Below are 24,279 nucleotides of genomic sequence, written 5' to 3' on the forward strand. Positions count from 1 at the left end.
CCCAACCAAAAGGCTGTCATTACTTTGAAATTTTTTTAGTGGCCTTTTCCTTCCTCCTATCCTCCTCCCAAACCACACCCGGATACCTTGTCAGTTCTCTCCCTCTTTTTATAATGACTTTTTAATAAAGAATACATGATTTTTAAACGATAGTGACTTTATTTCCTTAAGCAAGCTGTAATCGAAGGGGGAGGGTGGGTTGCTTACAGGGAATGAGTCAATCAAGGGGGGGGGGTCATCAAGGGGAAACAAACACAACAGTCACACCGTACCCTGGCCCATGATGAAACTCGTTTTTCAAAGCTTCTCTGATGCGCACCGCTTCCTGGTGTGCTCTTCTAATCGCCCTGGTGTCTGGCTGCGCGTAATCAGCGGCCAGGTATTTGCCTCAGCCTCCCACCCCATAAAGGTCTCCCCCTTACTCTCACAGAGATTGTGGAGCACACAGCAAGCAGCAATAACAATGGGGACATTGGTTTGGCTGAGGTCTGAGCGAGTCAGTAATGTGCGCCAGCGCGCCTTTAAACGCCAAATGCACATTCTACCCCATTCTGCACTTGCTCAGCCTGTAGTTGAACAGCTCCTGACTACTGTCCAGGCTGCCTGTGTATGGCTTCATGAGCCATGGCATCAAGGGGTAGGCTGGGTCCCTGAATCATGAGGAGGTACGAGAGTATGAGACGAGCTCAGACAGCACACAGCACTCCTACTCCCCTAACATCCAGGAGCTTTCTCAATCAAGACCAAATAGTTAGCCCTCACAACCCTCCCAATAGCCTACCGTCTAGCCAGGAGGCAATGAACTGCAGGAAAGCTACTCTGCTTGACTTATAACCTTTTTTAAATAAAAATATGGTTTATGAACATGCAATGCGCTTTTTTCATGTATTGATTTCCCTGAATCTTAGCATTGTGCGGCGGCGGCAGACAGTATTGGAAAATAGTTTGTGAACATCGTTCTGGTGGATGGACAAGTCCCCGGAATGTGTGTGCGTGAGTGGTGTTGTCGTCGCGTTTCCTTACTCAAAGCTTGGGCAGGTTTCGGGAAGCATTGTGGTGGTGTTCTTAAAAAATTCCCGTTCTCTGTCTGAATGTACAATCATCAGATACACTCCTTGATGTTAACTAGGAGCCCACTGCTCTACAACAGACTTGTAGCATATATTCAGGGACTAAAGGTTGATCAGTATCGACCATCAGAACTAATTATTCGTCATATGCTTGGCCGCGTTTTACATACGTATACTGGGAATCGTCCCAAACCTGCAAAACTATGCAGTCCCACCAGTCTATGCTTGTTTCCTGGCCCCAAAATCAGCTTTCAATGACTAGAACCTGCCCCATTACGAGCATGATCTCCAAAGCACAGGGGCCTGCGGTTTGAGAGAATTCTGTGTCCATGTCCTCATCACTCTCGTCGCCGCTCTGCCATAGCCGCCGCCTCCTCGCCTGGCTTTGCAGGTCTTGGTTCAGCACAGACTGCATGAGAATGCACGAGGTATTTACAACATCCACGATTGTGGTCTTGATCTGAGCAGGGTCCATGCTTGCCGTGCTATGGCGTTTGCACAGTTCACCCAGGAAAATGGCATGAAACGGTTGTCTGCTGCTTTCACGGAGGGAGAGATGAGGCTATACCCAGAACCACCTGCGACAATGTGTTTTGCCCCATCAGGCACTGGGATATCAACCCAGAATTCCCATGAGTGGGGGAGACTGTGGGAACTATGGGATAGTTACCCACAGTACAACGCTCCGGAAATCAACACTAGCCTTGGTACATGGACGCACACTGCCGAATTAATGTGCTTAGTGTGGCCACGTGCACTTGACTTTATACAATCTGTTTTACAAAACTGGTTTATGTAAAATGGGAATAATCCTGTAGTGTAGACGTACCCTTACACACAGAATATAGAACGCACTCTGAATATGTTTGAGACTTTGTTTAATGCAGTTTAAACCTGAAGAACTTTTTTTTCTGGAGCCTTCCCAGTTTGAACTTCCGAGGTTCTCCTACACACATCCTTTCACCCAACCACTCTTCCACATGTTGCTGTTAAAGAATGAAAGGCTGGGATGTCTCCCAGCTAATAAAAGCAACAGACAAAAATAGAAAAAGGAAGAAATAAGACAATTAAGGTAACAAGGGATTCATAAACTCTCCAGGTCTTGTGGGTTTCTGTACTCCTATGGAATAGGAGCTGGAACTGCGATTAAGGAACTAGAGCAGGCCTGCACAACATGCAGCCCGCAGAGGCTCACTGTGCGGCCTGCAACGGGGAATCAAAGGGCTCTGGGCTGTCTGCAGCTGCAGGGAGCTGAGAGCCCTTTGATTCCCCGTTGCAGGCCACACAGTGAGCCTCTGCGGGCTGCCCGCAGCCACAGGAAGCCCAGAGCCCTTTAAATCCCAGCTGCGGCAGGGGTTCCAGAGCCCTTTAAGGAATCAAAGGGCTCTGGGCTGCTTGCTGAGATTTAAAGGGCTCAGGGCTCCCCGGCGGGTGCAGGCAGCCCAGAGCCCTTTGAATCCCGGCTGTGGCTCCAGCGGATGGGCTGAGGCTGGAATTTAAAGGGCTCGGGCTCCATTCAGTGGCAGGAGCTCTGGGCTTTAAATTCCTGCCCCAGCCCCGCAAAGCTCCGGTTTCCCCCAGCCACCAGAGCCTCGGGCCCTTTAATTTGCCCCTGACAGCTCCCAGCCACCTCTTCAGCTGGGAACCCCTGATTGATTTAAAATCAAGTATCACCTCCCCACCCCTAACCTTCCTTTTTGGCCCACCGCTGTTTTGGTGGGGCGGTGCTGGGGAAGGAGGGTTTGTTTCTGCAGGGCTGGGTGGTCCTGGGGTGGGGTGTTTCTGTGGGCCGGGAGTGTTTCCGCGAGGCTGGGGGATTTCGGCCCTCAGCTGTTTTCTTTAAGGTAATGTGGCCCTCACCGCTTTGAGTTGTGCAGGCCTGAACTAGAGGGTGATGTTGCTGTACAGAGCTTATTAGTGGTTTGTTTGTTTTTTTTCAGCTGTAGAGAGAGGCTTGTGAAAGACTGGCTTATCCTGTTTGCTTGATGTCATGGTTTCCCTTTTGCAAGGATTCTGGAATGTCATTTTTTCTTTCCTCACATAGCTTGAAAGATGATGTTACTAAAGCCTGCCCCTTGATTCTTATGGCTTTCAATCTTTGCTTGCAGCATCTCCCTCCAAGACCTTAAGAAATCAGGTATGAGACCTCCCTTGGGGCCATGCAACTTGTTTCAATTAGGTTATTTGATTTAGGTCATCCTTAGCTAGCATCAACTTGGGAGAAGTCTGTCTTAAACAATTAAAAGCAGCAGAGAGTCCTGTGGCACCTTATAGACTAACAGGCGTATTGGAGCATGAGCTTTCGTGGGTGAATACCCACTTCGTCGGATGCATCAGGACTCTTTGCTGCTTTTACAGATCCAGACTAACACGGCTACCCCTCTGATACTTAAACAATTAAAAAAATATTTGGTGTTACCATACCACAGACTGCAAGGCAACTACCTAAAAAAATACTAAAAATAAACAGAAACCACTTCTTATGAAAATGACATTATGGGATGAATTGTGTTCATATATCAACTGATGTAACTCCTAATGTTTTCCAAAGTAATTAAAAGAATTAGCTGCCTAAATGAATTGGACACCTAAACACCCATTTGTACCTTTGAAAATCTTCCCTTTTAAAGGTCTCACATTTTTAGTGTTAGCCTTTACATTTCTCCAGCAATCAAATTTAAATCACTGCAGCATGCGGTTTCTGAACTGTATTAATTTAAAATATTAACAGTTTCTAATTGCTCTTGGTAGTGATAATCAGGGCTGATGGACATTTGATCATAAACAATATGGAATTGTAACCATCATAACCTAGCATGTGAAAACTCAGGCATGGCTATTCTATGATTCTTCCTGCTTTATTATTTCTCCTTTCTACATCCCTAATTCTTCCTGGCTCCAATAAGACATGTCAGCTGAAATTCTTGCTGATATAGGGTTATAGTACTGGAGCTTAAGTTGACTTAATAGAAAAGCTCTACGATCCTATGCAGAATCTGTAAAACACCTATATTGCTGTATAGTGAAGTGATATAAAATTTGAGAAATTGACAGTAAAATAAAGATATTTTATATCATAAGGAGAAGAGGTGAAGTTAAGTTTAGTTATATAATCTTAATTTTAAGGGCATGTCTACACTAGCACTTTTTTTGGTATAACTTAATGTCGGGATTTGAAAAAAAACACCCCACTGAGCAACATAAGTTACACTGACATAAGCGCTTATCTGGACAGCATTATGTTAGTTCATGGAGGTGGTTTTATTATGTCAATGGAAGAGCTCTCACCTCTCAGAAGAGAGTGGCTACAAAAGCAATCATACAACAGTGCAGCTGCATGGATACAGCTGTGCTACTGTAAGCTTGCTAATGTAGACATGGCCTAAGTTTCAAGACTTATGCGCGTTTGGTAAATGTTAAGATTGTTTTTAACACTATTTTTTTGTAAATGTGTATAAAATCTCATTTAAATAGTTATCCTTTATAATGAGCAATTAGATTCAGTTTTTGTGACACATTGTTCCATGGTACACTTGATTTATAACACTGTCTGAGAAGCCTTATCTGTTCTCCCTGATGAACATAATAATAGTTCTGTGAAAAACGTTTTTAAAAAATCGCAAATGATCTGAACAGAAAGGAATTCCAATAATTTCTTGTATATTAGTTAATCTTTGGCCAAATAAACTCAAATCTCCTATGTGATAACATATTGTACTGCTAGATGCTTTTCAATTCATCATTTTGACAACCATGTTGGTATTTGAGCTCTGGGAGTAACTTTCTTCTTATCACTTGGTCTTTTGAAAATAGTTGGCAGGATCTTTGTGGTGTAATGGAAGTCCAGAGATTATTGAATTGGAAACGTTGTCTTTTCTTGAAGCTAAATGTATTTGGTGTGGCAGGAGTGGGAAGTGGTCATAAACAGAGAAAAATAGTCTCAATTCTCCCTTGCATCCAAACTCTTCTTTTTGTAGGTTTGGGGATGAGAGGTGGGGATTCAGCACCAGGGTTGGCATTAGTTTATAACTGACCGACTATAGCCCTGGTCACTTCCAGCCTGCCTTCACCATGTCTGCTCCCTTCCATGTCATTACCCCTCAGCTAGAATGGAGGTAGGGCAGCTGGCATAGGTGGGACAGCTGCTGTCTCCACCAATCCCTCTGTAGCTGGGGGAGAATCTTTACTGGCTATTTCCTGCTGGAATCTATCCACTGTGGACCATCTGCACAATGCAAAGTGAACTGATTGTACTGAAAAATCTAGGCCAGTATCTAGGATAGTTCTGGAGCCCTGTGGAACTGGTTGTACAACATGGTTACTCCAGTACAGGACAGCGGTATTATATCTGTAGCTAACAAGGTATTGTAATATATGTACAGCCAGCAGATGTGATATGGAGTTGACCCTTTTATTACATACGCTGAACAATATGCTGTTAGAATATGTCCTATCACTTTGATAAATTTTATAGATTTACTTTTTTCTTGCATTTTTGTGTAAAAAAGACAGAAATATCAACCTCCAACTTCTTATTTGAACTATCAAGAAAACCAGAAAGGATCAGTATATCACATAGCAGTAACTTTTTCTTAATTAAATCCTGTATACCATTGGCTGTGAAATCAATGATATTGAGAAAGTAGTGTGTAATTAGACCCTTTTGAAGTGTTCCTTTAAAATCGACTGTGAATCAGATGCTCTCTTTCAGAGAAGGGGAGTAGTTGTAAATGGAAAACACTTCATTAAATTTTGTTTACTTGCAGCAGACTTGAAAGTATGTAGTCAAAGGTGAATGAATAGTTTGTTCTCTGTCCGCTTAAATGCTTTGTGTGCTCTGTTTCTTAGTTATAATCTTTATCCTTTTGCCACTTGAAATGGGAAACACATTTTTCAAACACTTTTTATCTTGCACTTGTGTAGCTCAATCAACTTCTGTTTTTAAAATCTCAAATTTGTCATATGCATAATGCAGACTAGTGTGTTGGCATTGTTGGAAAGAAATTTTGGCTTAGAAATAAATCAGTCATTTATGCTATGCTTACGTTGCTTTCGTTGACTATTTCAGCACTTTCTGAAGTGCATTTTAACCCGCATGCATTATACCACAGCATTTCCCTTTGTTTGGCCCAAAGAGAGGGTGGAGAAGTCGTGAGAAGGAAAGATGGATTTTAGTTGGAATACTCTGTATGCACACATGGAGAGAGGTGGACAGAGGAACTCAGCCAAAAGGGCTCAGAAACATCCAGAGATGGAGTGTGGAAGTTACTAGACATACTCAATAGCGGCTTCTGAAGCTGTACAGGAAGTTTTTCATTGTAGGCATCCTGTCTTGGCAGATTATATGTAGTCAGCCTCTGAGAACTGAGGTAGTCAGCACAAGATGGAGGAAGGCTATAAATTTAGGAATTTTATTTATATGTATATATATGAATATAAATTTAGGACTGAAATGCTACCATTCTTCTTAAGCTCTGACGAGTGGAGGTGACACACACTACATATTATGGCTATGCTATAAAGCAGGTATTGGCAGTCTTTGGCACATGGCTCGCTAGGATAAGCACCCTGGCGGGCCAGGCCGGTTGGTTTACCTGTTGCGTCCACAAGTTCGGCCGATCGCGGCTCCCACTGGCCGCGGTTCGCCGCTCCAGGCCAATGGGGGCTGCAGGAAATGGCAGGGCCGAGGGATGTGCTGGCCGCTGCTTCCCACCGCCCCCATTTGGCCTGGTGCAGTGAACTGTGGCCAGTGGGAGCTGCACTCAGCCAAACCTGTGGAAGCAGCAGGTAAATAAATCGGCTTGGCCCGCCAGGGTGTTGACTCTGACGAGCCGCGTGCCAAAGGTTGCTGATCCCTGCTATAAAGACTACAAAATCATCTCCAAAATCACTGGGAATGTGTTTCATGCATGTACTAAAGGACAGAAGTGTAGATGTTTGGTTGGAATCTTATATTTGTACGTATATGACGGGAACAAGGTGAGGCAGTCTGTATGAGGAACACCAGTAGACTTACTGTCCAATAACTTTTGTTTACGAGTTAGTCATAGTATTCCAAATACCATTTGCAGTGTTTTTATGTTTTTCTTCTTTGCATTAAATCTGTTTTACTAAGAATGTATGTACTGTCTGAAGATGATGACTGAGAACTGTTAACACCTATTTACCAGGGTTTTTTCTGCATTGGCCATGAAAATTAACTCTGTAATGCTTCCTGAAAAGACAAAACTTTGGTTAGTTCTTCAGCAGAGTTATACATTATATTGCCTCAGTATCCTAGACACTTATCCCCCACAAAAAAGAGGCCGGCCTTTCAGACTGGCAGTCTGTGGCTGCATTCCACCTGTTGAGGACTCTCTAAATGTTCAGGCTCTCAGCTTTTCTTAAAATAAAAGACCTTCTGTCTTACAAAACTAATATTGGAAATCTAAACTGATTGCATGTGATAATTTTCATATTGACTTTCCGAAAATCAAAGACTATTCACAGTTCCTTCCCCTCTGTAGTCACTAGAGGTCATCGATAAGTCCTGTGAAGTCCATGGCCGTGTGTCACTTGAAGGGGCGCCACTAAACCGTTGTGCGACTCTTTTAGGTAATCAACCCAGGATCAGAGATCTCATTGGAAATAGTAATTTAATTCAAATCTCTTGAGTTGGTAAAATCAGTGATTGGATTCTGGTCTACTACAGTCCTCGATCCCCACTGGATCCCAGGCCTCCGACTCAAGCTGAGCGGAGTAGCCCAGCCCCTTTGGAACAGACCTCTCGAGGTGTCCAGACCCTTCCATGCCTGAAGCCCTCCAGGTGGCCCGGGACGTCATGTCTATACCGGTGCCTGGAGCACCACTGATGTCAGCCCCGTGCTCCAGAGGCAGGCCGCTTCTGGGATCTCTGCAACCGCCTCCCGTCCGGTACTGGCGTCGGTCAAGGGAAAGTTCCTGACGCTGATCACCGTTCAGCGACTGCTTGGGGCAGAGTCCAGGTGGATCGCCCTCGACGGCGACCAGGCTGTCTGTCTGGGTTCTGGCCAGCTGGGACTCACGGCACCGCTCATTCTCAAGGAGTGAACATTGGCGGGACAGCGGTGGGTGTCGCCGTCGGCCCTCATCTCAAAGAGGGTACCACAGTCAGTCACAGCATGATCGTCGACGCCATTCCTGCTCAAACTCCTGCTCCAAGTCTCCGTCAAGACATCGCAGTCCTGGGCATCGATTGCCAGTGTCTCGCCGTTGCGGGTCCGTCTGTTGAGGCCGTTTGCAGAGCAGCTATTAGAGTCGGTACCAGTTCTCCACGTCAAGATCATGGTCCTGTGGCCATCACAGATCCTGGCATTCCCAGTCCAGGAACAGCAGCAGATCGTGCGCCAGCCCGCTCTCCAACCTTAGCCATCCTTTGATGGGTCAGGCCAGCCAACCCGGACAGCCAGTCCTGCTGGTGCCACAGCAGGCGCAGTGGCACCGCGCATCGTGGCCAGCCGAATGGTGCCAGTGGGCACTGAGGCTTCCGGCACAGCCCCCAGTGGGAGCTCGCTCGGTGGCCAGAGCTTCAGAAGCACCATCGGTCACTCTCTTCAGACCCCCCGAGAAAGGAGTTGGTGGGACATACGTCCTCGGCACCATGCCCAGAGTCCAACCAGGTGGTGGACCCTCCAGTGCCGGCCGAAACCCAGAGCGCCACACCAGCCTCTTTGCCCTGCTCGGAGAAGGTGATTGCGGCCCTGCCCCCATCTGTCCCGCAGGAGAACTCTAGGGCCCACGAAGAACTCTTTTCAAGAGGATGTCAGCAAGCCTTCACCTCCAGGCAGAGGAGATGGAGGAGGCCTCGGACTCCTTGTTTAATGTGTCTGTTCCCATTGGCACTGGCAACGGTGGCCTTGTCTCTCCATGAAGGGGTGGCTAAGATTTCAAATGCCCTGTGGCAAACACCGGCCTTGTTGGCCCTCATCTCTAAAAAGACAAAATGTAAGTACTTTAGTGGGCATGAGTATTTGTATACCCACCCAGTGCCCAGCTCCTTGGTGGTCGAGTCGGTCAACCATAGGGAACAGCAGGGTCATCCAGCCCTGACCCCAGATAACAAAAACTTGCAGAGACTGGACTCTTTCAGAAGGAAAATTTATTTATCTTTGCACTTCCAGTTATGAGTGGTGAACCATCAGGCTCTCCTGGGTTGGTACAAATTCAATCTGTGGGGCTCCCTGCCTAAGACTGAGGACTCCCTCCACGATCGCCATAGGAAGGAGTTCAAGGCGCTAGTGGAGGAAGGGACAGCGGCTGCTAGGGCATCCCTGCAGGCAGCCTTGGATCCCGCGGACACGGTTGCACGATCAATGGCCTCCACGATGTCCATGAGACGGACGTCATAGCTCTTCTTCTCTGGGTTGTCCAATGAGGCGCTGTCTTCCTTGCAGGATCTCCCGTTTAATGGGAAAGCTCTGTTTGTGAAGGAAACAAATATGTGGCATGAAAGACTCCTGCATGGCCCTCCAGACTCTGGGACTCTATGTCCCAGCTTAAACAGAACCTAAATTCAAGCCGCGGCAGACTCCCACCCATGCTGCCCTCCCAAAGTATGAGGCCACCCATAAGCAGCAGTGGGACTATAAGATATGCCCTCAGAGGCAGTCTTGGCCTGCCCCCTAGCCTGGGTTCTCCAAGGGCAAGCAGGCAGGGAAAAGGAGTTTTTGATGGGATGCTTGAGGGCACCCCGCTAGTCGTCATCAGGGATCCACCCCCGATAAAGCTTCCCTTCTTCAACTGGTTGTGTGCTTTTCTCCCAGAATGGTCATGGCTAATCTCAGACCGATGGGTCCTCAACACCATTTCCTGGGGTTACACCGTCGAGTTTACTTCCTCCCCGCCCAACCAGCTCCCGCCCCCGTTCATCTTGGGGGGACCCCTTGCATGAAGCTGTGCCCAAGCAGGAGGTGGGGCGGCTCCTAGGATTAGGAGCGATAGAGGCGGTGTCCAAGGAGTTCATGGGCAAGGGGTATTACTCCCATTATTTCCTTATCCTGAAGGCTAAAGAGGGGTTCAGGCCCACCCTGGACCTCTGAGGTCTGAATCAGTATGTGGTGAAGCTCAAGTTCCGCATGTTCTCCCTGGCCTTCATCTTCCCCTCCCTGGATACTGGGGACAGGTACCCTGCCCACGATCTACAGGACGCACACTTCCACATCCACATATTCGAGGGGCATAAACAATTCGTCCGTTTCGTGGTGGGACAGAACCATTACCAATTCACGGTCCTTCTATTTGGTCTGTTCACTGCCCCCAGGGTGTTTACAAAATGCATGTTGGTGGTAGTGGCCACCTCAGATGGCGTGGGATCCAGATATTCCCCTATCTGGATGATTAACTTGTCAAGGGCACCTCTCGGTCACAGGTGAGGGATCACATGGCACTTCTCCTGTCCATCTGCATCGCTTTGGGCCTGTTGGTAAACACCACCTAGTCCATGTTAGTCCCGGTCCAGTGCGTAGCGTTTATTGGGGTGCTCCTGGACGCAGTGTTGGCCAGGGCTTCTCTCCCACCAGACAGGTCTGAGACCCTGAAAAGTCTCATCGATTTGGTCACAAAGTTCCCAGTGACAACAGCTAGGGTTTGCCTGCAACTCTTGAGTCACATGTCTGCATGCACCTACGTCATCCGTCACGCCAGACTCAGGATGAGGCCCCTCCAGCTCTGGTTGGCCTCGAAGTTCTGCCAGGCCACGGACAAGATGGACAAGGGCCTCACCATGCCAGTCTGTGATCGCCTCCCTACGGTGGTGGTCCACCCCAAGCAACATGCTCCAAGGGGTCCCATTCAGGGACAGGGCCCTGTCATTGGAGCTGGTGTCCAATGTGTCGGACCTGGGTGGGGGGGCCCATGTGGGGAATTTTCAGACCCAAGGCCTGTTTTTGGCTCGAGACCTGACCCTACAGAAGAACGTCAAGGGGCTCAGGGTGGTGTGGCTGGTGTGTATGGCCGTCTGCTCGCACCTGGGGGGCAAGGTAGTCAGGGTCCTCACGGACAACGTGGCCTCGATGTTATATATCAACAGGCATCCTCTGCCATGAAGCCCTCAGGTTGTGGGACTTCTGTGTAGCCCACAACATCCACCTGAAGGCCTTCCACCTACCGGGCGTGTGGAACAAGAGGGCAGATCTCTTGAGCAGGGACTTTTTGTCACAGCATGAGTGGTCCCTCCGCTTGGAAGTGGCCCACTGGCTCTTCCGAAGGTGGGGAACTCTATAGGTGGACCTATTTGCAACTCGCCAAAACTGGCGATGCTCTTGGTTCTGCTCAGGGCGGGGCTTGGGGAGGAGTGCTATCTCCGATGCCTTTCTCCTGTCCTGGTCAGGCCGGGTTCTCTATGCCTTTCCCCTGTTCCCCCTAATCAGCAGGGTCCTGGAGAAGATAAAGTAGGACAAGGCACGGGTCCTCCTAATTTGCCTCAGTGTGGCCCAGGCAGCAGTGATGCGGGACCCTCATGGGACTGGCAGTAGCTCCGCCGTGGCCGTTGCTGCTCGACCCGGACCTGCTCTCTCAGGACCAGGGCCGCCGCCTCCATCCCAAGCTAGTGGCTCTTCATCTCATGATGTGGCTGCTCAGTGGTTGTGTGAAGAGGAAAGGACGTGCTCGGATCCGGTTCAGCGCGTCCTCCTCAAAAGTAGACGGCCCTCTACTCGCTGTGCTTATTTGGTGAAGTGGTCCGGGTTTTCTAGGTGTGCGGCAGACCAGGGCGTCTCCCCAGTGACCTCCGCGATCCAGCTTATCCTTGATTACCTCCTCCATCTGAGGACCCAGGGGCTGGCGCCATTGTCAGTAAGGGTGCACCTGGCAGCCATATCGGCCGTCCATACACCAGGTGCAAGGGCTATGATGGCCGGTTCCTTAAGGGTTTGGACAGTCTTTTTCCATATTCTAGATCCCCAGTTTAGCAGTGAGACCTAAACCTGGTGTTGGCTCGTCTCACGGGACCCCTGTTTGAACCACTGGATGTGTGCTCCTGGTCTCACCTCTCGTGGCCTTCCTGGTTACAATCACGTCAGCCAGGTGAATCTCAGCACTCAGGGCCCTGACCCCTGAGCTGCCGTACATAGTCTTTCATAAAGACAAGGTCCAGCTCCACCCACACCCCATGTTCCTCCCAAAGGTGGTCTCCACCTACCACATGGGTCAGGACATTTTTCTACCGGACCTCTGCTTCAAGCCCCGTGCATCCACTGAGGAGCACCATCTCCACACGCTCGATGTGCGGTAGCTGTGGCTTTCTACCTCAAGCGGGCTAAGCCATCCTCGCATCTGTTCATCACCTTGGCTGAACTTGTGAAGGGCCCGCCGGTCTCCACCCAGCAGCTTTCCAATCGGATCACTTTGTGCATCCGTTCCTGTTATGAGCTGGTGGGTGTCCCCCCGCCCCCATTGTGAGGGCACACTCGACTCGGGCGCAGGCCTCATGGGCTGCCTTCGTGACCCATGTCCCCAACAAAGACATTTTGTAGGGCCGCCACATGGTCTTCGGTTCACACGTTCACCTCACATTATGTGATCGTCTCCCAGACCAGGGAAGATGCTGGGTTCGGCAGGGCTGCCCTCTGTCTTGGGAAGTTGTGAACTCCTACCCACTTCCTACAGAGAGAGCTTGGAATTACCTATTGAGGAATACACATGAGCGATCACTCAAAGAAGAAAAGACAGTTACCTTTTCTGTAACTGGTGTTCTTCGAGATGTGTTGCTCATGTCTATTCCACATCCCACCCTTCTTCCCCTCCGTTGGAGTTGTCTGGAAAGAAGGAACTGAGGGTGGGGGAAGCACACAGCTCCTCCTATACCATACCAGGCAGGCGCCACTGCAGAGGTTGTGGGGGGTGCCCCCCCCCGCCACGGATACTGCTAGGGGAAAAACTTCCAGCACTGGTACATGTGGCAAACAAGCACACCTATTGTGGAATAGACATGAGCAACGCATCTTGAAGAGCACCAGTTATGGAAAAGGTAACTGTCTCTCCCCCCCCCCCCCAATTTAGCTACTCCCTCTTGGGGAGGTGGATTACTTTAAGCTTATGGGAGAACCCCTCGTATTGATGTAGGTAGTGTCTACAGTGAAGCACTACAGCTGCAGATGTACCACTGTAGCATTTCAAGTGTAGACAAGCTAGCTCTACCAACCTCTGAACAAGGAGGGGAATCTCAGACAGGCAGCATTTTTACTGGACTAAAATGCATTCTAGTCCAGATTTGGATGAGAACTCCCTCTGTGGTCTTTGACAAGTCACTTAAATTAAGAATATTAGGTGAAATCTTGGCCCCAGTGAGGCTGGTGGCAAAACTACCTCTTATTTCATGTATTAAATATGCATACATTTCGGTTCTCATAAAATGTCCAGTGTGCATGCAAAAGTTGAAGTTTTATGCACACTGGATATGTTTTTTGCACAGAACCCTAATTTGTGCAAAGGGGACGGTAACAATGTGGGACAAAGTAGGAGGATGGCCCATAAAGTTAAAGTAAGTATGAATACAGGAGGATCAGATCTTACTTTTCAAAGAGGAGAATAAAAAACAGAAAAGTGTAAAAGAGGTAAGTCCGTGGAGGCAGAGGAATGGATCACTTGGGGAAAGAGAAGGATGACAAAGTAGAAGATGGTAAAAGCAGCACCGACCTATTAGGTCAGTTAATTTCCTAGCAGAAGTCTTGTCTTAATTGTGGAGGGAAAGAAGGGACGGCGACTTCTGTCTGCTTGTTATGTCAGTGCTGTGAATTCTGTGATGAGGAAAAGACCAAGAAAGTCACATAACTCTGCAGTTCATGCAGTCATGGGAATTTACCTGGTTTTAGAACACTTATTTAGTTGAAGAATCTCTCCTCAAAAATATTTATTATGTACAGGCCCACCACAAGATCCTGACCTATACTTCTCTTGTAGCTGAGGATGTTCAGAGTAACCCAAATGTTTATTTTTATACAAAAACACACACACACCTACCTCGATAGTTCCCTCTAAGGTGTGTGCCTGGGCGGCTGCACACAAGACAATGAAGGGCCACCCGTGACTCCACTTATTAGGTGCCTGGACCCTGGAGAAGATGCACATGTAAGGTGAGGTGGTGGCCTTGAGAGGAATAGGGGGTAGGTGGGAGAGACAGTGGGGTGAGAAGAGGGGATGGGAGTAATTTGGGATGTGCAGGGCTGCGGCAGCTAGAGAAAGAGGCGATTTTCCCCAGCTCCAGGGCTGCAGCTGCCCCCCGCCCCCAGCCTCAGCTCTGTAGCTGCTGTGCCAGAGGAGAGACCCCCCATCTCCTTCCCAGCCCCAGCTCGGGGGCTGCTGCGGTGGGGGAGAGAGGGAGAGACCCCTCCGCCCCCTCTCGAGCCCCAGCGGGAGACAGAGGGCAAATCCGTAACATTTGAAAGGTAAGACTACTGATATTAAAATATGAGTTATTTCCTTTTATTTGTAGAACAAAAAAAACATTAATTATTATTAAGGGTTTTTTTATATAGCACTTTTATCAAATGTACTTTACAATAGTTAGCTAACAGTACAAACAACATTTGGAAAGATCATTAAGTGGTCCGCCAAGACTCTCGGCAATTTTCAAGTGGTCCACAAAAAAAAAGAAGTTTGAGAACCATTGCTCTAATTTACTCTACACGCTTACGTGGTCTTACTGGAGAAACATTATACAATAAAGCACATTTTCTTCCATATTATGCAAGTGCAATAGAGACCTCAAAGGTCAGTTTGCAGAAACCATTAGTAAGTATTAAGGGCTGCTTTTTGCTCTCTTGCAACAATCTAAAAACCTAGCTGATAGCCATATAATTTTGATTCCAAAATAATGTTTGAAAAGCATAGTCGTGAACAATTTTTATCCAAAAAATTTGAAGTTTTACAATCTAAAAGACGTTCTTCCAATAATCTCTTAACATTGCAAGTGTCTTTGTGTTTTGAAAATCTGTCTGAAAAATGAGGTTGAATATTGGAACTTCACATATTCTTTTCCACCAGTAAGGTTTGGTCTGATTATTCGTAATGGTGTCCAATGTTCATGAGTTCCCATCATCCTAATATTTGAAGTCCTCTTTAGGAACAAGTTTATAATGGACTGATCTGTTTTTGCCAAACCTAGCAAGGTTGATCCTGACTGCTGGAGTCTTATTTATCAACAGAATAGGCAGTAACTATATGGCCATGGAGACTTCTCTGCTAGAACGCTAAGTTCCGGAGGAATTTTTTTTTTTTTTGCTAGGGATGTTCTTAATAAAAATATTGTTTTGGTGTTTTAAGGCTTGTCTGCACTTGAAATGCTAACTTTGCACACCTGCTGCACTGCTCTAGCACTTCAGTGTAGACACTGCCTACATGGATGGGAAGGGTTCTCTCATTGGTGTAGGTCAGGGGTCGGCAACCTTTCAGAAGTGGGGTGCCGAGTCTTCATTTATTCACTCTAATTTAAGGTTTTGCATGCCAGTAATACATTTCAGCGTTCTTAGAAGGTCTCTTTCTGTAAGTCTATAATATAGAATTTAACTATTGTTGTATATAAAAAAAGTAAGGTTCTTAAAATATTTAAGAAGCTTCATTTAAAATTAAATTTAAAATGCAGAGCCTCTGGACCGGTGGCCAGGACCCAGGCAGTGTGAATGCCACTGAAAATCAGCTTGTGTGCCGCCTTGGGCTTGTGTGCCACCTTTGGCCCGTGTGCCATAGGTTGCTTACTCCTGGTGTAGGTAATCCATCTCTCTGAGAGGTGATAGGATTGACAGGAGCATTCTTTCATAGACCTATTGCTGTCTATATGGGAACATGGGTTGGCTTAACTACATTGCTCATAGGTATAGATTTTCATACCCCTCAGTGGCATAGTTAAACTGGCTAATTTTGAGTGTAGACCAGGCCTACGGGTTTTTTAAATATTTATTCTGATTTTGCATTTTCTAAGTATGAAACAAAGCATTTAAAACAACATAACTCTTCAAGTTATTTCAACTTATTTTGTTTTATGTACAGTACTCTCTATTTTATAGTTTTGTCTAAATTAATATGTATTTAGTGTATCGTAGCAAAAAAACTTAATGAATTTTTAATCAATGTTAGCAGGAAAGAGCTATAAACTGATGCATACAATTTGTTTCTTTAAACTAGAAGTCTAATATACAAGAGAGAGATTGGAACAGGTAAACCGTAAATAGTCCAGAATGACTAATGGAAAAGTAGGAAGGACAGTTGGAGATGACTTTCTTTTTGAAGCCTGAGAGCCTTCATTCTTCATCAAACTAACTCTAGAGCTAACAGTTAGATTCCAAAACATCTTTTTACAGATGTAGTCATGTTTAGTTAAGGGAGAACTTTGTTTCTTCATTCTGTGTACATAGACAATGTAAAATGAACATTTCTGAAGTAGTTCTTGATGTCACAAACTTACTTTGCCATTACTTTTTCTGATTGGGTGGCTGCCTTTTTGGGCTTGAGGCCTCCATAAAGGTGCATGTTGCTGCTATTCAGTTTTACCTTTCAGTGCTAGATAGCTAGAATTTGTCTGATGTCTAGTCTTGTGTGTAATTGAAACCTCCAGCAGCTGGATATTGATATATCTAATTTATTACTTCATTGGTCCTTCATTTTCAGTCTTACAGTATCTCTCAATAGTTGCTGCCCTTGGCGTTCACTCAAGGCTTGCAATATTGGCGTTACATCAGACCTATCTTTTGTTTTTTAAATTGCTTATAAATGAAGCTAAGGGTTCCTGCTACTGTTAGAAGATATTACTAGGCTATCTCTGTTCGTGCATGTGTTTAAAACTGTAATGAATACATTGATGATCTCTCACTTAGATTATAGTAAATCCTTTTTTCTAAAAATGCTGTATAAGGTGGAATCCCGTTATTGGATCTCATAGTTATCACCCTTTAATTAACATCAGTATATGTAGAGCCTACATCAAATCTTTCTCTTGTGCATATTAATATACAATATGTATGGTTAGAAATAACAGATGGTAAATATACCAGGAAACTACCTTATACCAAATATCTATTTTTCCTAGGCATCTATATGGATTCTCATTATGCAATACCTTTTTAATTCCTCAGAAATATTGTGTAATTCTGATTTTACTTGTATTTTGATAAATATTAACAACTTTGTATTAATTTGCTTGTATTTACTAATGAATATTTATCAGGTGTTGTTGACGTATCATGAAACTGATTTTGTTTGACAGATGAATTACGGAAGTTGAGTTGGTCTGGAATTCCTAAACAAGTTCGCCCGATCACATGGAAACTTCTTTCAGTAAGTTCTGTTTCTGGCAATAATTGCTTTGTTTCTGTTACTGAAGAATTTTGCTTGAGTTATAGCCTGTTAGTGATACTCCAAAACATTGTGTTGTGTTACTGAATGGTAAAAGGAAAAAACAGAGTTCCATTATTTGTTCAGTTTCAAGCATGGTTTGTCAAATTAAGAGAAAATGACAATTAGTAGTAAATAACTGGTGTACCTTAATTTTTTTGTTTAAATGTGTGTATTCCACATGTTAGCTTCCCACAAAAAGTATGATATATTCCAGCTAAGAGTGTTTAGTTAGCAAAGTGTGAACTTGAAAATCTGTCATAAATATGTGTTTTAACTATCTTCTATCTGTACATGATGGAAAGATGGGGGGAGTTGTAAAGCCACTAGCACTAAAAGACTCAAAGTGCTTATCTTGTAGAATATGTAGAAGAGACTTTATCAGCAAATCTTCATGAACTTAAGCTCTGTTTAACATTGAGCTATGCACACAACAGTTTAGCACTGTTGAATTTTTCAGGGAAGGCTTAGACAGCTTTTCTTTTTGAAAAAAATAAATCATCAGGGAATACTAAGTGTTCACTTCAGATTGGGTCTGATTTCCAGTGTTTGAAAGATTCTCTCTTGCTAATGAGTCCTAATAAATTTGTTGTGTAGTGCTTTTGAATTCTAAATGCATATGCAGTTTTTTAACAGTGAATATTTATTAATTAAATATTCTCTTACAATTAAAACTAAGCACAGTATGCAATCACTTTTATTTTAAAATTCAAAATTTGAAATCAGCTTTCAGCTGAGTTATGTAGTTTCTCTTGAAACCGAGGGCATGTCTACACATGGGAAGTTAAACTGAGAGATTGTTTATGTGGGGAGTTGAATCTACAGCATTTTGAGTTAATTCACTTTGAAAATGCTTGCATACACAAGGGAATTCATTTTAGTACACTGACTCTGCATTTAGTGTGAACTCTGGAGTCCTCTTTCAAAGTGAATTAACTTTGCTGTGAGGCGAGTTAGTCCGGACTATTGTTTGTATGCACGCAATGCTGCTGCGAGCTACTTTGGCAGTCTTCCAGTGGATATCAGAAACTGATCTGTGAGTGACTATTACTGATGTATCTGTTTACATGCGTGTCCTGCTCTCCTCTGGGGTCAAGTTGACTGGATGCCGCCACCCCTGCTTATAAGATGGCGCACAGCCAGATTTTGTCAGTTTGCTCCTGGGTCACAGTTGATCACAGTACCTGTGATAATCCTCCAGAAGGCCCTACAACATGTTTTGAGCAACTACTTGGAGTTGGGCTGACACCCTGGATCTTATAGCCGTTTGGGGAAAAGCATTGGTGCATGTAGCTCCAGTGGCCAGCCAAGAGAACAGACCTTTTTGTGGATATTACTGGGCAGATGTCCACAAAGGGCCATGACTGGGATGCCACACAGTGCTGGATAAAAAGCAGACATCTGCATTGAAGATCCACCTACTTTAAAACCAGTGACAACAGCAAGAAATCCGGCAGGGGATGTGTAACTTGTCCATTTTTTGAGGAGCTGCACAGGATTTTACATAACTATGTGATCACTCAAAACCAGGCAACTTGAGGAGCCTGCTGGCCACTGCTTCACCACCCCCTCACTTCCCTGAATATGACCACCAAGACTTACTGGAGGATAAGCATGAGGAGGCCAGTAAAGAGATCTCTCTGGAAAGCCAGAATCTGTTTGCGACTGATGCTGGCTAGGGAGAAGGCAAACCTGATTCCTACCCTGCTGTACTCAATCCTGAATCCCAGCAGCTCAGATTGGGATTGAGGAGGCTGATTCTATAGAGGGAACTGTGGCATGTGAGGGTTTTTTAAAAGGTAAATTATTAAATAATTTAAAGTTTTAATTCGCTGCTGCTGTTACGCTATACTGCCATGCTAAATTCTGTTTCAGATGACTCATAGCCGTAGTCATTGTAGATAGATGTGGATGCATCTGACGAAGTGGGTATTCACCCACGAAAGCTCATGCTCCAAAAGTCTGTTAGTCTATAAGGTGCCACAGGATTCTCTGCTGCTTTTACAAATCCAGACTAACACGGCTACCCCTCTGATACTTTACAGTGAAACATTTTTATATCAACGGTCCTTGGTATCAAATTTGCTATAAGTTTAGAGCCATCTCAGTTAAGAATGACATCTTAGTGGAGTAATTTTTAAAGCCCCTCTTCTCAATTTATATGAAGTTTGGAACTGATGAGACAATCTTCTTAGCAATGCAATGAAACACTAGTATTGCTTGTTTGAATTGCAACTGCTTTAATTAGACTTCCTGTACAAAGCATCCAGTATTCATTTTATATGCACCTGAATATTCAAGAAGCATTCCATTTGCTAATTATGGAAACCTCTTCTGACATAGGGTTTGTTTTTTAAGAAGGTTTATAAATAACAGCATATTTTTGGTTTTCTTTAAGATATAGTGTTGTGTTTACCCAAAACACTTAGCTGGGGACCTGAACTATCAGTTTGGGTGGGAAGCAGTGCATGCAGGGACTGTTGTTACTCTCTGTCTGAGGGGATCTTCTGTGATGCAGGGAGATGAGTTTAAAGTGGCACAAATATGATTTCCCATGAAGCTGCTAATATAAAATCACATAACTCCATCTAGGTCGGATCTGACTTCCCAGCAAGAAATGCCTTACTTGAAGGGGCTCATATTTCATGGCAAGGTCGCTGTTAATATTTACTACTTAATCCTAAAGGATAATCAATTTTTAAAAGAAGTTGTAGCCATAAAAAAGAATTTTAAGGCTTTCATGTTGTTTTGAAATAGTTTAATAAATCCCTGAAATATGTTGAAGGGTTTGAATATACGTTCTGCTCTAAGAGGATTTGGACTGCAAGGTCATATGCATATGTACATTCTTTTTCTATTTTAAATGAGAGAGGTAGCGTCCAGCTTTTTAAAAATGAATGAAATGAAAAGAATAAAATAAGGGCCACAGTGTGGTTGTCAGTTTTTCCAGGTATCTGGTTTTCCTTTGAAAAGGGAACCTGACAGTGTCCGGTCAGCACTGCTGACTGGACGCTAAAAGCCCAGTTAGCTGCTGTAACCAGCCTCCACCCCCAAGGGACAGGAACAGTAGCAGATGCTGCTGGAGCCTGGAGGAGCAGTGGAATACTGAGGAATGGCTCCAGAAGAGAGAGGTACGAGCGGCTTCCCCATCCTGCCCTGAGCGCAGTTCTCCCTGCCCTGTCTCTCCTCACTCAGCCCCCCCCCCCAACTCATGGAGCGCGACTCTCCCTACCCCACCCTTTCCCAGTCACACCCTCCCCATCCCTGGAGTGCAGCTCTCTTCAACATCCTGCCCCACTCACCTCTCCACCCCTAGAGCCCTGCTCAGCTGGCAGGGTGAGAGTGGTGGAGAGAGCAGCAAGCGATGGTGGGGGGAGAGGGAGAAGAGAAATGGGGTGCAGGCCTCAAGGAAAGAGGTAGAGCAGGGGGTGGAGAGGTTCTCCCACTCAGTGTCTGGTTTTCACAAATTAGAAAATTGGCCGCCCTAGGCCACATTGAGATCTGGTAATTAACAAAATCTTTTAGCATTACTATTTTCTGTATGAACTTATTGTGTGGTGTTGTTTTTGGAAGGCAAACATCTGCTCCGCATTTTTGATGAGTAATTACTACTTATAGAAAAAATATGCTTAAATCATGTTTTTAAAAATGCACATTCTGAAGTAAGAATGTCTAAAGCTGTATTTTGTGTTCAGTTTGAACTGGAAAAAAAACAAAGGACTGGTTGAAAGATTCTTCACGTGAATGTTCTTGTTCATGCTTTTCTAATCTGTATGGATCTGAAAAGGATTGCACTGTTAACACTGTATGTCAGTCTTTCCCAAACCTGGGACGCCGCTTGTGTAGGGAAAGCCTCTGGTGGGCTGGTTTGTTTACCTGCCATGTCCGCAGGTCCAGCTGATCGTGGCTCCCACTGGCCATGGTTTGCTGCTCCAGGCCAATGGGAGCTGCTGGAAGTGGCTCGGGCTGAGAGATGTGCTGGCTGCCACTTCCAGCAGCTCCCATTGGCTGGGAGCAGTGAACCACGGCTAGTGGGAGCTGCGATCAACCGGACCTGTGGACGCGGCAGGTAAACAAACTGGCCCAGCCTGCTAGGGGCTTTCCTTTCACAAGCGGCGTCCCAAGTTTGGGAAACACTGCTGTATGTAATAACTTTACTGCAATATATAATGAGACATGAACAGTTCTTTTTCAAGGCCTCACTATGGTTGCCATCTAGCTGAGTATGATTTTCTAGTCATCTCATCATACTGGGCATCCAAAATTTTGATCATAGAAAGTGCTGCAAGCATCAAGCCACCAGAGTGAGGAATATCTGGTAGCAGCCAAATGGAACACCCCTCTACCCCTGCTCCCAAACCCAAGGTGTTTAAAGTAACAAAGAATTCAGTGTTTTGTATACATTTGCTCTAAGTTAATTAGAGAATTTATTTTGGGCTGCAACCTATTTCTGCTTTAAAAAAAACTGAATAAATATTTTAATCTGAACAAGTTTGAAATATAAATTTTATATTGAACTGTAGCTTTTGTATCCCTGTAAAAATCTGATGATCAAAATGATTTTTTTTCCTTCATATTTTCAGGGTTACCTTCCTGCCAATGTGGACCGAAGAGAAGGCACCTTACAGAGAAAAAGAAAAGAGTATTTTGCTTTTATTGAACAATATTATGACTCCAGAAATGATGAAAGTCATCAAGACACATACAGACAGGTAGAGTAGCTTATTGAAAACCCTTAACATACATGAAATATAAAAATATATTTAATATATGCTTTATTACTACTTCATAGATAAGCAGAAGGATATTTTTGTTTAGCCATATGTTCAATAATTATTTTTGTGCTTTACCACCTTTAAATCTAGCAAAGATTGTTTAGTAATATTGAGCATCTTTAACTGATCTGTAATTTAGAAAATTTAGAAAAACTTTAATTTATTTCTTTGATTGTAAAACACTAAATATCAAGATATTAAATAATGTAGGGCACTTGGTATGCAACTTTATCACTTCCTACACATGAGGGGAAACAGGCTTCAGACAGCTTCCCCATCTCCTGGGGCGGGGACAGTCAGGAGTGGCAGAAGTCCCTAATAGGGGAGAGGGGCAGTGGCAATGCGGCTCCTTCCTTCTGTGGCTTTGCCCCTGGGTAGTCCCTTCTTTCTGGACACCACACCCCACTCGCATAGCCCTCCCACTTTTAAAAGTGATGGGACTATGTCCCCCTGAACTCCCCTGTTTTGGCACCACTGGTGGGAGTGGAGAACGCGGAGCTTTGAGACTGCTCCCCAGTGCACCCGGTGGCATAGTTGGGGGGACTGTATGCTCCGACAGATATGTCATACTTCACATTCTCCCCAGAAGAGTAGGCAGACCTGCTGCCTTTTTAACAGGGTTGATCTAGCAATTAACATATTTACTGTATCAGGTGAGATCTGCAACTGTAGGCTTTTTTCTTTCCCCACTGAACACCAGTTTTACGATACAGACTAATTTCTGGTATTAATTCCAGTTCAAATTGGGATCTTCAGTTAACCTCTTTCTTCCCAGTTCAACATGCATTCTTCCAGTTTTTTTTCCAGTTGAGTCTTTAGATTATTCCCTAGTCTTCCCGAAGTTGCTTTTTCTAATGCTTTAAAGTGGCACTATAGCATTAGAATAGAGGACTTGAAATTGACTGCTACTTCAACGAAAGGAAAGAAATTAAGGGGAGAAGAGAAGTTGAGGAGAATGAGCTAAGTGCTTTTAACATATCCTCATAGGACGTGTGATAAATGAAACAGTCAAATTCACCAAAAGCTACCAAATGATGATTTTACATGCAGGGTTTCCACAATTTTTGGATGATCAGTGTGTTCTATGATTACCACTAAAGGATTTGAGATTTTGGGAAGCATTGGGTTTGTGGAAGATTGATTAGACACTAGAGGGGCATATGCCCATATGACTAGTTCACAGGATCATAGGTTATGTCTACACTCTGGACCTTACAGTGGCACAGCTGTACAGCTGCAACTGTGCTGCTGTAAGGTCTCCTGTGTAGCTGCTTTATGCCGGTGGAAGAGGTGTCCTGCCGGCATAAACTACCCCCAACAAGTAGCAGTAGCTATGTTGGTGGAAGAGGATGTTCCACTGACACAGCATTGTCCACACCAGCGCTTTTGTCAGTGAAACTGTATGTGTCAGGGCTGTGTTTTTTCACACCCCTGACGGACAAAAGTGCTGTTGTAGACAATGCCTTAGGTACCAGAGAAGGATGTAAAAACCTAGATAGGCTGCCTGTGTCTCATAGTCCCTCTTTCTCTCCTCCCTGCCCCTGCACCCCACCCTGCCAAAAGAACAAACACTGGAAATGTTTTATGAAAGAATTGTTTTGGCTATTTAGAAACTTGGTGGCTTATGTTAAAAACGCAGGAGAAAGATGCAAGTACATGTTTTGTTGATGACAGGAGATTGTATTTTAAAATTAAAAAAAACAGTATGTCACAGTTCAGGGCAACTGCATCTCTATATCCCCCTTCTTGCTCCAGCAAGGTTACCCCCTTTTAGGCTCCTGACTTATCAGACATCACCTCTCTTGGGCAGAAATAAACCTCTTTCCCTCCTGACTGGGGTCTTTCCTGGCTACGCTGGTTCCTGCCCACACTGAGTTGCTTAGCAAGCCAGATGGGCTAGACGGCCTGCATCTGCACTTTACTTTCTCCTCAGAGGCTGTAAACAGCATTATTGCCCAGAGTTACAAAGTACCATGCAGCCCTTTCTAAGGAAGCATATTTATTCTGAAGGTGAAAATGTTAGAGAGAAAAACATATATTAAAAACAATGAAAAAACCTACATGCATGCTAATAAGCTTACTAGAAATCACAG

At 44.9% G+C, this 24,279-nt stretch overlaps 1 protein-coding gene across 5 annotated transcripts in view; it reads left to right on the forward strand.

The window, feature by feature from the left end:
* TBC1D22A (TBC1 domain family member 22A) overlaps window positions 1-24,279 on the forward strand; it is a 707,108-nt gene that overhangs the window by 51,815 nt on the left and 631,014 nt on the right. For all 5 annotated transcript variants that reach the window (XR_012655728.1, XM_032768194.2, XM_032768195.2 and 2 more), the window contains exons 5-6: window positions 17,284-17,354; window positions 21,995-22,123. Coding sequence is in view for 4 of the 5 variants with exons in the window: in XM_032768194.2 (XP_032624085.1) it covers window positions 17,284-17,354; window positions 21,995-22,123 (200 nt within the window). In the remaining variant the exon portion in view is untranslated. The remainder of the gene's footprint in view (window positions 1-17,283; window positions 17,355-21,994; window positions 22,124-24,279) is intronic.

Source organism: Chelonoidis abingdonii, chromosome 1, assembly GCF_003597395.2.
Source record: "Chelonoidis abingdonii isolate Lonesome George chromosome 1, CheloAbing_2.0, whole genome shotgun sequence".
Lineage (NCBI taxonomy): Eukaryota > Metazoa > Chordata > Testudines > Testudinidae > Chelonoidis > Chelonoidis abingdonii.